Source organism: Macaca nemestrina, chromosome 16 (genome assembly GCF_043159975.1).
Source record: "Macaca nemestrina isolate mMacNem1 chromosome 16, mMacNem.hap1, whole genome shotgun sequence".
NCBI classification, from domain to species: domain Eukaryota; kingdom Metazoa; phylum Chordata; class Mammalia; order Primates; family Cercopithecidae; genus Macaca; species Macaca nemestrina.
In genome coordinates this window covers 104,236,791-104,252,745 of record NC_092140.1, presented here as the reverse complement: position 1 = coordinate 104,252,745, position 15,955 = coordinate 104,236,791, and the positions used below count along the sequence as shown (strand labels likewise).

Here is a 15,955-nt window from a genome sequence, read left to right as displayed (position 1 = left end):
CTACAGGCGCGTGCTGCCACACCCGGGTAATTTTTGTATATTTCCTAGAGATGAGGTTTCACCATGTTGGCCAGAATGGTCTCGATCTCTTGACCTCAGGTGATTTGCCCGCTTGGCCTCCCAAAGTGCTGGGATTACATGCGTGAGCCACCACACCAGGCCCATGCCCGGCAAAGTTTTATATTTTTAGTAGAGACGGGGTTTCACCATGTTGGTCGGGCTGGTCTCGAACTCCTGACCTCGTGACCTGACCGCCTCAGCCTCCCAGAGTGTTGGGATTAAAGGTGTGAGCCACCACACCCAGCCAAAATCCCTTTAGTTCTAGTCAGTAGAGGTATAAAGCACTCTTCTTTCAAATGTTAACCCCTCTTGATCAGTATTGTTGAATTTGGCCTGTTTCTTTAACCAGTCAGCCTCTTCTTGCCTCCTGCATGGGATTTTTGTTGTTTGTTTATCTATCATCTCTTGATTTAATCGGAACCTAACTTTCCCTTGATGTGTCATGTGTAAAACTGAAAAACAGAAACTATCCAGTTAAAAAAAAAAATTCCATTAATGTATGCTGTCAGAGAAGAGTGATCCCATTGTTATTTACTGATGAATAGGTACAATTTTATTTTCTGAAATGGTTTGTGAAGATTCCAGAGCAGAAGTTACAGTTTTGTGGTTTCCACATGGCCGTCCCTCTTTTTCTACAGTTTTTAAAGCTCTAATGAGTTATTTATGTTGCTTAAGAAGATTTGTTTATTGAAGTCTAAACTCCTGAAGCATTCAAACAAAAGACACATTTTACAAGGGATTTTGATGGCCTCTTCATTAACTTACGGAAATAACTAAAGAATTGTTTGCTGAAGGATTTGATGTCAGATTTAAGTGTGACCTGCTGGGCTGGTAGGCTTATTTCTGGTATAATGATGGCCTAGTCCCAGTGGTTTGGACATGTTGGTGAAAATCAAAATGGATAATAACAGACATTGCAATGGTCTCATATGTAATGTTCTAGTTGTGACTAGTTTCGGTTGTTGATGTTTTTACATATTCATTAAAATAATTTATTACAAGCCAAGGAATTTTCTCAATATTTGGCATGGTACATAGTTGTAACTTGACTTAGACTTTTGTGATCAAATAAAAACAAAAAGATATGTAAGTTTGTAATGTTTACACATATTCTTGGAATTGATTTGTAGGATTTTGCTGATTTGGGATATTTGGGTTGAAGGTATGTGTCAGTTTTAACCAGGTGTTGAGTTATTTGATCACTCCTCCAAAGGTTATTTAATAGTTTTAATAATATCTAATGATGCGTGGGAAACCATAGAATGTTTCATATAAAATGGGACAAATGAACATGGATACTATTAAAATACTTGCTACAATAGGCATGAAATGGGCTTTCTTAGGTGAACCAGGAGGTATGGTTAGCCTAATCATATGCTATGATTATTAGTATTGGTTTTCTGTGTTTTGTCATCATATTTGTTAATCTTTTTTGAATGACTACTTGGAAATGGTGACTGAATCTCTTATTCTGTGTACACACTTCGTCAGAGGACCCTTCATTGTATTGATTAACTTTTTTTTTGGTCTTACCTTCCGTTAGAGTTTCAGAGAGGTTCATAATCCAGAATAATTACCATGTTTTTCTTTTTTCCCTTTGGAGAGTATCTGTTCAGACTCAGGTCATGTATTTCTTCTGATTCCTCACCCTAGCTGTGATTCTTTTCATTAAAATAATTTAAAAGAAAAATTTTTTTTAAGGACGGAGTCTCGCTCTGTTGCCCAGGCTGGAGTGCAATGGTGTGATCTCGACTCACTCCAACCTCTGCCTCCTGGGTTCAAGTGATTCTTGTGCCTCAGCCTTCCAAGTAGCTGAGATTACAGGTGAGTGCCACTACATCCGGCTAATATTTGTATTTTTGTAGAGATGGGGTTCCAGGCTGATCTTGAACTCCTTACCTCAAGTGATCCACCTGCCTTGGCCTCCCAAAGTGCTGGGATTACAGGTGTGAGCCACTACCCCGGTCCTTTTTATGTTTAATATAGTTTATTCTTAATACTTCCCAAGTTGTATTCTAATTTTGTTCTGACTTTGTGTTCTCTGAATTTTTCGAGGTCACAAATTCTATGTCATGTTATAGTTACTGAGATGTAAACTGAGAGAATTAAGGAGCTGTTTGAAGTCTTGTTTTTCCAATGCCAGTGCAGCTCAGTTATGGTTTTCGGTTTGTATGGATCACCAGACAATGGCATTTATTGAATATTAATGCCTCAGATATTACACAGTTGGTACTTTGGAAAACATGGGTGGCACTGAGGTACAACTGCTGATAACATTTTTATAGACTTCATACGTGATTAAATAATGAAGAGTAATTTTTAAAAGCAGCCAAAGAAACCATTTTTTTTGTGCTTGGTTTTCAACACACCTAACTTTTTACTTCAGAGTATTAGACTTACAGGACGACTGGGATGTTACCATTTTGGAAGAAAAATTTGGTCACTGTTTCCTGTATTTAGAACATAGTGCTGAGCACTGTAGAGGATACAAAGGATGTTAGAGGATTTTAGGTGCTGAGTACTTATACGGAGTAATGTTAAAAGAAACAGCTCAAACGTTCTGAGAGTTTACAAAATGAAATTCTTTACTGAGGGTGTCTAGCTTGTCATTAAATAGTCTAGGCACTATTGTGGTACTTTTGTGTGTGTGTGTGTGTGTGTGTTTATAAAATGATGTGATTTATTTATTATTCCTGCTGTGTTGTAGGAATACCTCATGTCTTTTCATTTGAAATGGTAAGTTCTTGTAATAATTTTTGGTTCAGAACGGTAAGATTTCTTAGCTAATGTTAACTCTTGTTTGAGCAATCAGAGAAGAGGAGAGTCAAGACCGGCAAATAGATGTGGTTAACTAATGTAAACATATCTTGTGCATTGTCTACTATATAATACAACTAATAATAATTTTAATTATTAGTTTGAATTAGTGACGGAAGATCCTCGGAAGGCATAAAAATTTAACTTTTTGCTTCTGCTTTGTGACTTGTTTAATGTATTTGGAGCCACCTTACAGTGCTTGTTCTGTATAGTGACAATAAATTATGTTTTAGGCTAGTCAGTATCTACGATCTTCTGTACTTCATATTGAGGATAGTATCTGTAGTATCATGTAAAATGTTAGAACTTTATACTAAAACTAAAAAATTATAATGTCTATTTATGTTCAGTATTAAGGTACCAACTAGTGAGAAGTAGGCTGTAGGAACTCTGGTTTGTAAGTATCTTCTGCTGATGAGATACAGTTATATGAGTTAGATTTGCTTATTTGAGTTAGATTGATAATTATTATAATTACAAACTTTCAAAGACTTTTACAATTTAAGGTAACTGAAAGTTTATGGGTAAGTTTACTTCTTTTCTGAATGGTATCTTACACTACATTGTGCACTATGTCAAACCCTGGCTTTTCTGGTTGTAATTTACCATGGTTTTCTTAAGATAACTTCTTCATTTGGTTTATTATTGTTTTTTCTATATTTGGTTTTAACCAATTGATTTGATTGTTACAGTAGTTTATTTTATAATGGCAAATTTTAAATAACTTTGATTTTTATTTTGGTACCACTTAAATGTGTAAAAAATGACTATGTATTTGAATCTGTAGCTTTGAGTTACCTACTTAGAAGAAAATATGTATTAACTTATCACGATTTCAAGGCCTCTGGTAAATTACTAAGATGATTTATCTAATGCCTAATACCACAAACAGAAGCGGATACTCTCCTGTATAAAATGTGTACTGAGCTCATACGTTGGCCTTCTGTGCCTTGTCTTCCTCTGTTCTGCTTTTTTCTGTTGATGGGACCAGTTTGGAATTGCTGCTTGCGCAGTTTATATTTGTTTTTTTCTTTGACCTTTCATACCTTGACCTGGCCAGTTATGATAGTTTTACTTTGGTAAGGAAATGCACTGGATAAGAAAGAGGTTTTGGATCAAGAAATGCAAACCAGTCACCAGCATTAAGTGAGCTTTGGTAAGATTTTATTGCTAGTATTGTTTGTCTTACAGCTGATATCTTTGCTCTTTTTTTTTTTTTTTTTTTTTAGGAGTTCTGGGTAAAATAACTAAATTTGAAGAATAAATATTATTAATCAATTTTAAGTTGTAAAAGCGCCTCTTCAGAGAGAGTTTACAATGACAGTTGAAACTGGTAATCTTGAAAATACTCTCAGGTGTTTGCATTATAAATGCATTATAATGTATTATAAATAAAATTCTTAGGAGCAATGTTGTGCACCAGCTACTTGGGAGGCTGAGGTGGGAGGATCAATTGAGCTTAGAAATTCGAGGCCAGCTTGGGCAACATTGTGAGAGGCCCGTCTCTTAAAATCTCAGCCGAATAGAAGCTTCTTTAACAATTAATTTATGTAAAATACTTATTTCCTTCTGTCCCTTGATGTATGCTAGATTGTGTTTACATTTAATTGATCTTCGGTTATAATGCCACCCTATATATTAAAAAGCAGCCATTAATTTTTCTACACATTCAGTTGAATTTGACAGTAATATCAGAGCAATCTATTCACTCAATTACCTGAACGAGGCTTTCAAAATACATTGTTGAATGTATTTGGTTTAAGAGGCACATGTCAAGTTAATGAACACAGTAAGTTTCCCTACTTCTATTTGTCGCCTCTATTTCTGATTTAGTATTTAACAAGTAACAACTACTTTTTGTTTCGTGACTAAACCTTGCAGTATAAATTAAGATGTAATTACGTGGGTGCAGTGGCATGATTGTAGTCCCAGCTACTTGAGAGCCTGAGGCAGGAGGATCAGTTGAGCCCAGTGAGTATAAGTCCAGCCTGGGCAACATAGTGAGACTCATCTTTATTTATTATTTATTTTTAATGTAATTGATTATTCAAAAGGATTCATTTTAAAGTTTCAATATTTTAGTAGTCTTTTTCAAAAGAGCTTTAGGTCCACAGCAAGATTGAGTGGAAGGTACAGAGATTGCCTGTGTACCCCATGCCACATACATCATCTCCTGCTATCAAAATGTTTTACTGGAATGATATATCTATAAAAATTGCTGAAGCTACATTGACACGTTCTTACCAGCCGAAGTCTATAGTTTACCTTTAGATTTGCTCTGGGTGTCCATTCTGAGGGTTTTGACAAATCTATGACATGAACCTATCATTCTAGTATCATACAGAGTATTTTCACCTCCTTAAAAATCTTCTGTGTTCTTCTTTATCCCTTCCACCTACCCCTTGGCAACCATTGATCCTTCTATCTCCATAGTTTAGTTTTTTTCCAGAACGTCATATAGTTGGAATCATCCAGTATATAGCCTCTTCAGATTGGCTTCCAGTCACCTGGCAATATGCATTTCAGTTTCCTCTATGTCTTTTCATGGGTCGATAGCTCATTTCTTTTTAGCGCTGAATAATATTGTGGTTGTACCACAGTTCACCCATTCACGTACGGACAGACATCTTGGTTGCTTCCAGGTTTTAGCAATTATGAATCAAGCTGCTATAAACATTCCTTTGTAGGTTTTTATGTAGACATAAGTTTACACCTCCTTTGGGTAAAAAGCAAAGAGTGATATTGCTGTATCAGATGGTAAGAGTATATTTAATTTTATCAGAAACTGCCAGCCTGTCTTGCAAAATGGTTACACCTGTTTGTATTGCCTTCAGCAGTACGTTAAAGTTCTGGTTGTGTCACATCTTTGCCAGCATTTGTTTTGTCAGTGTTTCGGATCGTCACCATTCTAGTAGGTTTTGTAGTACTATCTCATTTTAATTTGCAGTTCCATCAATGTAGTTTGCAATTCTGTCAATAACATACGATGTAAAGTTTCATTTAAACAATCATATAACTGAGGAATATTTTCCCAAATATTCATGTGTGAAGGTATTTAGGAATGCATGTATTGAGGGGAGAAAACCCACCTTTGGGTATATATATATAAAGAGATTGTCTTATATTTTTTAAACTACCTCTCACTAACTAGCAGCGAATAATTCAGTGTATTGGAAATTAATTGCCTGAATTTAAAATGTTAAGTTTTCCAAGCATTCACTATTGATTAAGTTGGAAAGTTTACATGCTATTGAGTTGTATCAATAGAAATGTATATTTTTTTCTTTTCATTTTAAAACATTTAAAAAGTTTTTTGAGTGAGGTCTCATTCTGTCACCCAGACTGGAGTGCAGTGACGCAATCATAGGTCACCGTACCTCTAATTCCTGACCTCAGGGGATCCTCCTGCCTTGGTCACCCAAAACCCTGAGATTATAGGCACTGGACACCATGCCTGACCCTTATTTACTTTTTTTTTTTTTTTTAAAGTGGCATCTCCCTCTGTTGCCCACGCTGGAGTGCAGTGGCGGAACTCAGAGACTCCATCTCCTGAGTTCAAGTGATTCTCCTGCCTCAGCCTTACAAGTAGCTGGGACTACAGGGGTGCACCACCACACCCGACTGATTTTTTTTTTTTTTGAGATGGAGTCTTACTCTGTCGCCCAGGCTGGAGTGCAGTGGCACGATCTTGGCTCACTGCAGTCTGCACCTTCTGGGTTCAAGCGATTCTCCTGCCTGAGGCTCCTGAGGAGCTGGGACTACAGGCACCCGCCACAACACCTGGCTAATTTTTTGTGTTTTTAATAGAGATGGGGTTTCACCATGTTGATCAGGCTGGTCTTGAACTGCTGACCTCAGGTAATCTGCCTGCCTCAGCCTCCCAAAGTGCTGGGATTACAGTCATGAGCCACTATGCTTGGCCTTAAGTTTTTGTAATTTTAGTATTTGCGGGGTTTCACCATGTTGGCCAGGCTGATCTCCTGACCTCAAGTGATCTGCCCACCTCAGCCTTCGAAAGTGCTGGGATTACAGGTGTGAGCCACCACATCCGGCCCAGTTTACTTTTATTAGAAAAGATTAATTTGCCGATGTACATCTTTCAATATCTTAATACTTTTTTCATGAGTTAATACTTTCTTGGCAGAGAGGCCTAATCTCTTGAGGTTTTTAAAAATACCCATGAATATTTCATGTAAGTGATTTTTGCTTCATTCTTTGTGTCTACAATTTGTAATATTTCTGGCTCCTAACTTTTTTTTTTTTTTTTTGAGATGGAGTCTCGTTCTGTCGCCAGGCTTTTCATAGAGATGGGGTTTCACCATCTTGGCCAGGCCGATCTCGAACCCCTGACCTCAGGTGATCTGCCTGCCTCAGCCTCCGAAAGTGCCGGGGTTACAGAAGTGAGCCACCGCGCTTGGCCAACAGTTCTTATTTAGTCTTTCTCATGAAAATTTAACTGGTTATAACTTTACTCTTTTATGTAACCTTCTCTAGTGAAGGAAAAGGTAATAGTATATAGTTTGCTCACACTAAAATACTTTCAATTGCTGAATATAATTTTTTTTTAGAGAATTTATTTTTAGGAATATTTAGATATTCCTAATTGATTAAAAAGGCTGAATCCTGTTACTTGTCAGAACTTACTATATTTTTCTCTAGAATTATATATTTTTTAGTGGATTTAAATGTTCTACATTGTTTTAGCATTTTCTTTTTTTGAGGCATAGAACCTAAATAGCATGTGGTGATTCCTAGACCATTCTTAAAGCTTCTTTTGAGATAAACATGAGAGGTCTTTATCAATAAAGAATTTTGACTGTGACCTAAAAAAGAATATTGACTGTGCCCATTAAGATTGCATTCTCTCAAACAAGAGTTTATATTGATAAAGTGTTAGATGAATACCTCTTGTCATTGATCAATCAATGTTATTCCAGTTGACGCAGTTAAAGCAGTTTTTATTTAGTTCAGTGAGTGTATCTCCCAGGTTTAGGTGGTCATACTACACTTTAGCTTTACCTGAGTACTGTGTTAAGTCATTCCTTTAAATTAGGTTATTGGTAATATACATACACACACAAAATATACATGTTGAGTATCCCTTATCTAAAATGTTTGGGACTAGAAGTGTATTGGAATTTGGATTTTTTTGGATTTTGAAACGTTTGTATATTACATAATGAGATATCTTGGAGATTAGACCCAGATCTAAATACGAAATTCACTTATGTTTCATATATGTCTTATATACATAGCCTGAAGGTAACTTCATAGAATTTAAATTTTTTTTTTTTTTTTTTTGAAGCAGAGTCTCGCTCTGTCACCCAGGCTGGAGCGCAGAGGCACGATCTTGGCTCGCTGCAAGCTCCGCCCCCCGGGTTCCCGCCATTCTCCTGCCTCAGCCTCCCGAGTACCTGGGACCACAGGTGCCTTCCACCACGCCCGGCTAGTTTTTTGCATTTTTAGTAGAGACGGGGTTTCACCGTGTTAGCCAGGATGGTCTTGATCTTTTGACCTCATGATCCATCTGCCTCGGCCTCCCAAAGTGCTGGGATTATGCGTCCGCCCAAAAATTTTTTTTAAGAGACAGTGTCTCACTGTGTTCCACAGGCTGGTCTTGAATTCCTGGGCTCGAGCAATTCTTGCATCTCAGCCTTCCTGAGTGCTGGGGTTATAGGCATGAACCACTATACCTGGCTCAGTAGAATATTTTAAGTAATTTTGTGCATGAAAGTTTTGCCTACATTTTGACTTAAACCCATCACATGAGGTCAAGTATGGAATCTTCCACTTTGGGCATTGTGTTGGTGTTGAAAACATTTTGGATTTTGGAGCATTTGGGGTTTTGGATGGTTATGCTCACCTTGTGTCTTGATAGCCCAAGTATTAAATATTAAAGGAAAAATATCCATGTTCTGCACAAAAAGTGTCATGTGCCAGTAGTGGCATGTTTACCACATTTTGGAAAATATTTGTTAGGTTAATTTACCTTACTCAGTGCAATCTTTCTGTTTTATATTTTCGTGAAAGAAGACTGACTGGGACTTTAAAAATAGTGCTTCTCAAACATTTTGGCTTCCATATTTCTTTAATTTTCCATATCACTAGGAAAAACTATTGAGACCTCCAAAGTGCTGCTGAAGGAATACATCAATATTTACCATGTTATAAGCCAAAGCGCGTTTTAAAGAAAATGTTACAGAATTAAGAGTCACTTTCTTGTACATTTTTGCAAATGCCTTTAATGTTCCCTTCAGTGCAGTGGGAAGAATGGTATTGTTTTATGTTTTGTAAATTGTTTTGCTCTATGAGAAATGGTCGGCTTCCCACATTTGCTTTTGCATTCCATCTATTGCAGAAAGCTTTTTAATTAAAATGCGTCAAAGAAGACCTGACTTTATACGGAGAAGTGATAAGGGAGGAGTATGTTAATAACCTTTAAAGATAATTGTGGATTTTTTTGATACTACTGTAAAACTTAAAAGTACTCTTAACATTGAAATTAATTGGACTGGCTGGGCATGGTGGCTCACACCTGTAATCCTAGCACTTTGGGAGGTTGAGGCAGGTGGATCAGTTGAGCTCAGGAGTTCAAGACCATCCTGAGCAACATGGTAAAACCCCATTTCTACAAAAAACACAAAAATTATCTGGGTGTGATGGTATGTGCCTATAGTTCTGCACTCTGGAGGCTGAAGCAGGAGGATCGCTTGAATCGGAGGCAGAGGCTGCATGAGTTGAGATCACACCATTGCACCCCAGCCTGGGCAGCAGAGTGAGACTCTGTCTCAAAAGAAAAAAAAAAAGAAAAAGGAATCCATTGGGCTGCTTTGAATTTTGAATGGCTCTTTTACCCATGCATGATTTTGTAGTGTCATGTACCAATCAGAAGAAAAATACTGATGCATTGACCTAAGCAGATTATCCAAATGCTAATGTGTTTATTTTACAAAATTAAAAAGAAGTTACATGTCTTCATATTGATCTCATAGAAAATGCTGGCCAAATACTCAAGCCGGTAATTATAGGTGTCTCATATAAAAATCTTATTCCATGAAAAAAGTATTTCATTCAGCATGTAACCCAATCATGAATGCTTTTTCTTAAAATAACCATCCTGCTTCAGAATGCAGCAGATGTACTTTGTGGACAAATCCTGTTTTATTGTGAAGAACATGAAAAAAGCATGTACCCATGGATAGAGATTTAATAAAATTAACTTTTACTGCTTCCTCCAGGTATTCATAGTTTAAAAATTGAAAATACAATTTTATCTATGTGTCAAATGCAGTGGTTATTAGTAAAAATTGGGCCCAGATCTCTTGGCTTGTGCTAAAGTGCTGGGACTTTTCCCAGTCATTACTTTTGTACCATTGAATGTAGTAAATGTTGACACAGAGAAAAGTCTGATGATATATTATAACTAACTATATCTTAGTGCTAGGAAAACATGAAATATTTATGACTGCACTTCCTGAGTCTTGGGGACTCTTAGAACTCCATGACCTACACGTTAAGAACGCTGCGATGATGGAATGCTCTTTTGACATGTGGTTCTGGGAATTAGTCATACTTTGCCTCCTTTTTGGTCATCTGTTAATTTAAGTACACTTGCATTCCAAGCTTTCAGGAATACATATGTATAATTCTTTTTCATGGAAAGGCATACAGTCTTATAAGTACTGCAAAGATAAGTTAAAATCTCGCCTTTTATTAGGCTTCGCCTGTTGGAATTATTATTTTTTTTTTTTGGCTGTCTGGGACATGGAGATATGTTGGAATTTTTGAAGAATGAAAGTATCTTGTGAATGTCAAAAATTTTGTAACTCTTTTTTAGTAGAATCGTATAGGCTAGCTCAGCCACTTAGTATCCGTATTACCTTGACTAAGTTATTCAACTTGGTGCCTCAGTTTCATTATGTCTAAAATCAGGTAACAGTAGGCCTACTTCATAGAGTTGAATCAATAATGTAAAACTGAGTTTTCATCATAGCTTTATTTTAGCACACTGCAGTCTTTTGAGATGTTGGTTACAAATAATTTGTTTTGGCTTAAACCACAACTCTTAACTTTTTGTAATGTAATAAAACATTATTTAAATTTGTAAAAATATCACATATACACACTGGTTCTAACTTAAATTCTAATTTGAAGTGTTATTAAAAGTCATTCATGGAAGGAAGGGTGTTGTGTATTGCTTGTTGGATGGGCACACATTTGGGAATTTCTTCAAGTGATTCTTACTAATATTTGATAGATTTAGTGATAGTGAAGAATGCTGTATTTTATTTTACAAAATCATCTTAATATAATCTCTACCTCTTTTGTATTTTACTAGAAGTTTGTAGCAGTGGGTTTCTAGAAAGTAACAGCCTGAAGACATGACTGGGAAACTGAAAATTTCTTTTGCCCCTTCTAAAATAGTTACAAAATGATGTCATCAAATTACACTCTTTTTTTTTAAGAGCAAAGCTGTGTAAAATAGTATTCAGTAATCATCTTTAAGATATTGTCAACATTACTAAATACAAGTGTGTATATATATATTTAGTGAAAAATGCTGTAATGTGCCTCATGAATTGGTATTTTATTTATTTATTTTTTAATTGGTATTTTAATACAGTAATATGCTATAGTAGCCTGGAGTATTCTAAGATACTCTGATTATCTCATTTAGAGAAAAGTGTTTTAGAACTTGTACCGATTTATAATATACCACCAGAAGGGGAATGTTCGTGTTTAATAGTTGACTTAAAACCATAGTTATTTTCGGTACATTGATACATTTCCCATGAAATTTTTTTAGTGACAATGGATTTAATAATAAAAGAAGGGGCCGGGCGCAGTGACTCACGCCTGTAATCCCAGCACTTTGGGAGGCTGAGACGGGCGGATCACGAGGTCAGGAGATCGAGACCATCCTGGCTAACACGGTGAAACCCCGTCTCTACTAAAAATACAAAAAAATTAGCCGGGCCCACGCCCGGCTGCGCCTGTAGTCCCAGCTACTCAGGAGGCTGAGGCAGGAGAATGGCGTGAACCCGAGAGGCATAGTTTCCAGTGAGCCGAGATTGAGCCACTGCACTCCTGTCTGGGCGACAGAGCGAGACTCCGTCTCAAAACAAACAATAATAGTAAAAGAAGGTACTTTGTGAATAATAAAGCTCACACTATTCTAGAAAGTTATTCTAGAAAGTGATACATAAAGCTGAGAATATAAAGAGACAGTAAAAAAGATTGTTTATGCCCTTTTTTCCTGCCAGTGAATCACAGGCCAATAGTTAAGCTATTAGGGTATATAAGGGGTAATTGAAATCTCAAGCAGTGAGACTGTAAATAATTTCCCTATATTAGTGGTTAGATATTGAATTCCTAACCTTTTATAGTGAAGACAAATTCAAAAGTAAAAATATAAATTGAACTCCTGTCCTGTCCTCCCCGAAAGTCATGATTATGAAATCCATATATTTTACTCGATGGTGCAGGTGTGTAACCAGCTTCTCAACAACAGAAGATCTACTATATTTGCTTGTTACAGATACGTATCTAGATACTATAGATACTATTTTTATAGCTAGAAGATTTTGGGTGTGTTGAAGCATTCTTCACTTTTATCAGTAGGTTCTGAGAACCTATCAGTAGTTTCTAAGTAGTGATAAGGAAATGGCAGTTTGATTTGGTCTACTGAAAGTAGTGATAAACATAATCTTTATTTTAAAATAGTTTTCTAAATGTAATGCTTGATCAGTAGCCAATTTTATATCACAGTCTAGCTTTTTTTTTTTTTTTTTTTTTTTTGAGACAGAGTTTTGCTCTTGTTGCCCAGGCTGGAGTGCAATAGTGCAAGTTTGGTTCACTGCAACCCCTGCCTCCTGGGTTCAAGCGATTCTTCTGCCGCAGCCTCTTGAGGAGGTAGGATTATAGGCATGTGCCACTACTGCCCAGCTAATTTTTTTGTTTTATTAGTAGAGACAGGGTTTCTGTTTTTCTTTTTTTTGAGACGGAGTCTCACCTTGTTGCCTAGGCTGGAGTGCAGTGGTGCAATCTCGGCTCACTGCAACCTCTGCCTCCTGGGTTCACGCCATTCTCCTGCCTCAGCCTCCCGAATAGTTGGGACTACAGGCACCCGCCACCACGCCTGACTAATTTTTTTGTATTTTTAGTAGAAACGGGGTTTCACCGTGTTTACCAGGCTGGTCTTGAACTCCTGACCTCAGGTGATCTGCCTGCCTCAGCCTCCCAGAGTGTTGGGATTACAGGCGTGAGCCACTGCACCCCACCTCAGTCTAGCTTTTTTTGCAGGTCAGTAATAGTATCCATTAATGGTCACAACTGTTACAATGAGAAATTTATTTTTAGGAAAGTTAAAACATGGCTTTTAGGGTTGGGCGTGGTGATTCACGCTTGTAATCCCAGCACGTTGCGAGCGTGAGGCAGGAGGATTGCTTGAGCCCAGGAGTTAGATACCAGCCTTGTCGACATAGTGAGACCCTATCTCTATAAAAAAAAATCAAAAAATTCGCCAGGCATGATGGTGCATGCTTGTCGTCCCATCTATTAGGGAAACCGAGGCAGGAGGATCCCTTGAGCCCAGGAGTTCGAGACTGCAGTGAGCTATGATGACGCCACTGCATTGCAGCCAGGGCAACAGAGCGAGGGTCTCTGAAAAAAAAAATTAAAAAAGAAGGTTTTAGAAAGGCTGGCATTTAAATGTTCTAAATAATGTGAAAAAGCATTTTTATCTCTTCATGATGGTGTTTTTGTTGTACCGTAGCTTCATTCATTAAGATTGCCTTTGGACATCTCTGTTTAAGTTGGGCAGTTTTTTTAAGGAGCCACTTGTGGCTTAATGGCAATTATGTTTCCATCATAGGCTTTTATTTTATTTCCAGCTTTATAGGTGCTTTTCAACAGTATTTTGTATTATCAAATGGAACTTTAAATGAACATTTAGATTTTAATAAGATTGCTTTTTCGAAAGTACAGTAATTATGCTTTCTTTAAACATTTCTGCAATTGTCTCATAATGGAATGTTTTTCATGATTGCTACATTTAACAAAGTTTTCTGTGATTGGAAATGGTCATCAAGTCAAAGTGAAAATTGCAATTTTCGTATATTATCTTGAGTAATTTCACTTAGAGATTTCATTGAAGTTAATTCTATGTCACTATTGTTGGTAAATGAAGAGCTTTTAGGAAGCAGTTTCTGTAGTGAAATTTCAAATGTTTTGAATATTTCTGTTTTATAGTTAACTGTGTAATACTTTCATTCAGGTTTTCAAATAAAATTACTGCACAGTTAAAGGAAAGCAGTGTTATGTTGAGCTTTCAGTAATTGCTTGTGTGGGCTTTCTGTAGTCCCTAGATGGAATAATGCTTGAGTAGATAAATAAAAATACATGAATGAATTATAATTTAGGCAATGAAGATTGTAACCTTATTTTTAGCATAATTCCCTAAAGCTGTTTGTGTTATATATTTGAATACATTGCAATATGAAGTTGGTAACAGTCATTTCTATTTTAAGACTTCAGTGACCTGGGAGGAGAAAATAATTGGCTTTGGTGGTTATTATTACTAGATTTTCCTTTGCTTGGAATGTAGGCATGTATCTTTCATCTGTTGGAATAAAAACATTAATCTGTGGTATGTTTTATATAATCTGATTCATTAGTAATCTAATCTTGCAATATAAACTGGGTGCATTAAGTGTTTGTAGTATATTAAGCCTGGGAGACTGAAGTTTCTTTTCAGCATTCTTATTAAGTATATGATGATGGAAATTTTTCAAAATTTTTAATGAAAAATGATGTCCCAATTCACTCTTTTCTTTTTGATTTTAGATGGGAAATGTAAAGTCATAAGATCGATAGGTTGACTGTGACAACTATGTTTACTTACAGAGAGAACAGGAAATGAGAATGGGTGATATGGGTCCCCGTGGAGCAATAAACATGGGAGGTAGGGATTTGAAGCAAAAGGCTTTTGTAACTTATAATTTTTGGGGGGACTGTTTATGCTGTTTGTGGTATATTCTTATATCAGTAAGAAACTAAAATACGGAACCAACATTTCTAAAGGTGAAATCTCTTACATCCATTAAACTGGAATACCATACAATTATATTAAAAATATATGCTTGGGAAGAAAATTCTCATTTTGTTTTTGTTTGAAGGCTGAAAGATGTGTTATATATTCATAGGCTTAATGAAAGAAACATATAAACCAGGTTGTAATACAGCCTGAAAGTAGTTTAGTCATTACATTGTGTAATACAGCTCTGTCTTTGCAGTTTTAAAATCAAATTATATTCCTTCTAATTGGCTTTTTGTTTGTTTGTTTTGTTTTTTGAGGCAGGACCTCACTGTGTTGCCCAGGCTGGAGTATAGTGGTGCAATCTCAGCTCGCTGAAACCTCTACCTCCTGGGCTCAGGTGGTCCTTCCATCTTACCAAGTCGCTGGGACTACAGGCACGCGCCACCATGCCTGGCTTATTTTTTGTGTTTTTAGTAGAGACAGGATTTCACCATGTTGCCCAGGCTGGTCTTGAACTCCGGGGCTCAAGCAGTTTACCCGCGTTAGCTTCCCAAAGTGCTGATATTACAGGCATGAGCCACCTGGCCTGTCCTAATTGGACACTGGAAATGGATAGTTTCTGAGCAGGAAATTGATAGGTCCTGAGTGTGTTTTTAGGCTTTTAGAGAGCGTTTTATATACATTTCTATCTTAAACTAGCTTTTTGTGTAACTTTAAACCTGTTTTCCTTCACTCTAATGAATATTGAAGTTTTTTCTTTTAACCTACAGTGTTGTGCACAGAAGTGCACTCAGTCTTTGTAGACTATGACTCATCAGGGGAATTACGTGTGTCGCCAATGCATGTTTTAGAGTTAACCAAGTTTTTAAGAAAGTATATTAGCAACTTTAGTATGGATTTGCTCGTATAGCCAAGTTGCAAGGGAAATAATGCCAAGTAAATAACTTAAAGGACAAACAAAAGCATGCCTTACTAAATTTCATAGGCCTTACTAAATTTGAAATTTGAAATGTCATACATTTAAAAGTTGGGTAAGGAATT

General features: G+C 36.6%; 1 protein-coding gene across 18 annotated transcripts in view; it reads left to right on the top strand.

Moving 5' to 3' along the window:
- LOC105490279 (paraspeckle component 1) overlaps positions 1–15,955 on the top strand; it is a 109,895-nt gene that overhangs the window by 56,027 nt on the left and 37,913 nt on the right. For 5 of the 18 annotated variants that reach the window (XR_011615002.1, XR_011615001.1, XR_011615000.1 and 2 more), the window contains exon 7: positions 14,782–14,839. The exons of the other annotated variants lie outside the window; for them this stretch is intronic. Coding sequence is in view for 2 of the 5 variants with exons in the window: in XM_011755741.2 (XP_011754043.1) it covers positions 14,782–14,839 (58 nt within the window). In the remaining 3 variants the exon portion in view is untranslated. The remainder of the gene's footprint in view (positions 1–14,781; positions 14,840–15,955) is intronic. 18 annotated transcript variants of the gene reach the window in all.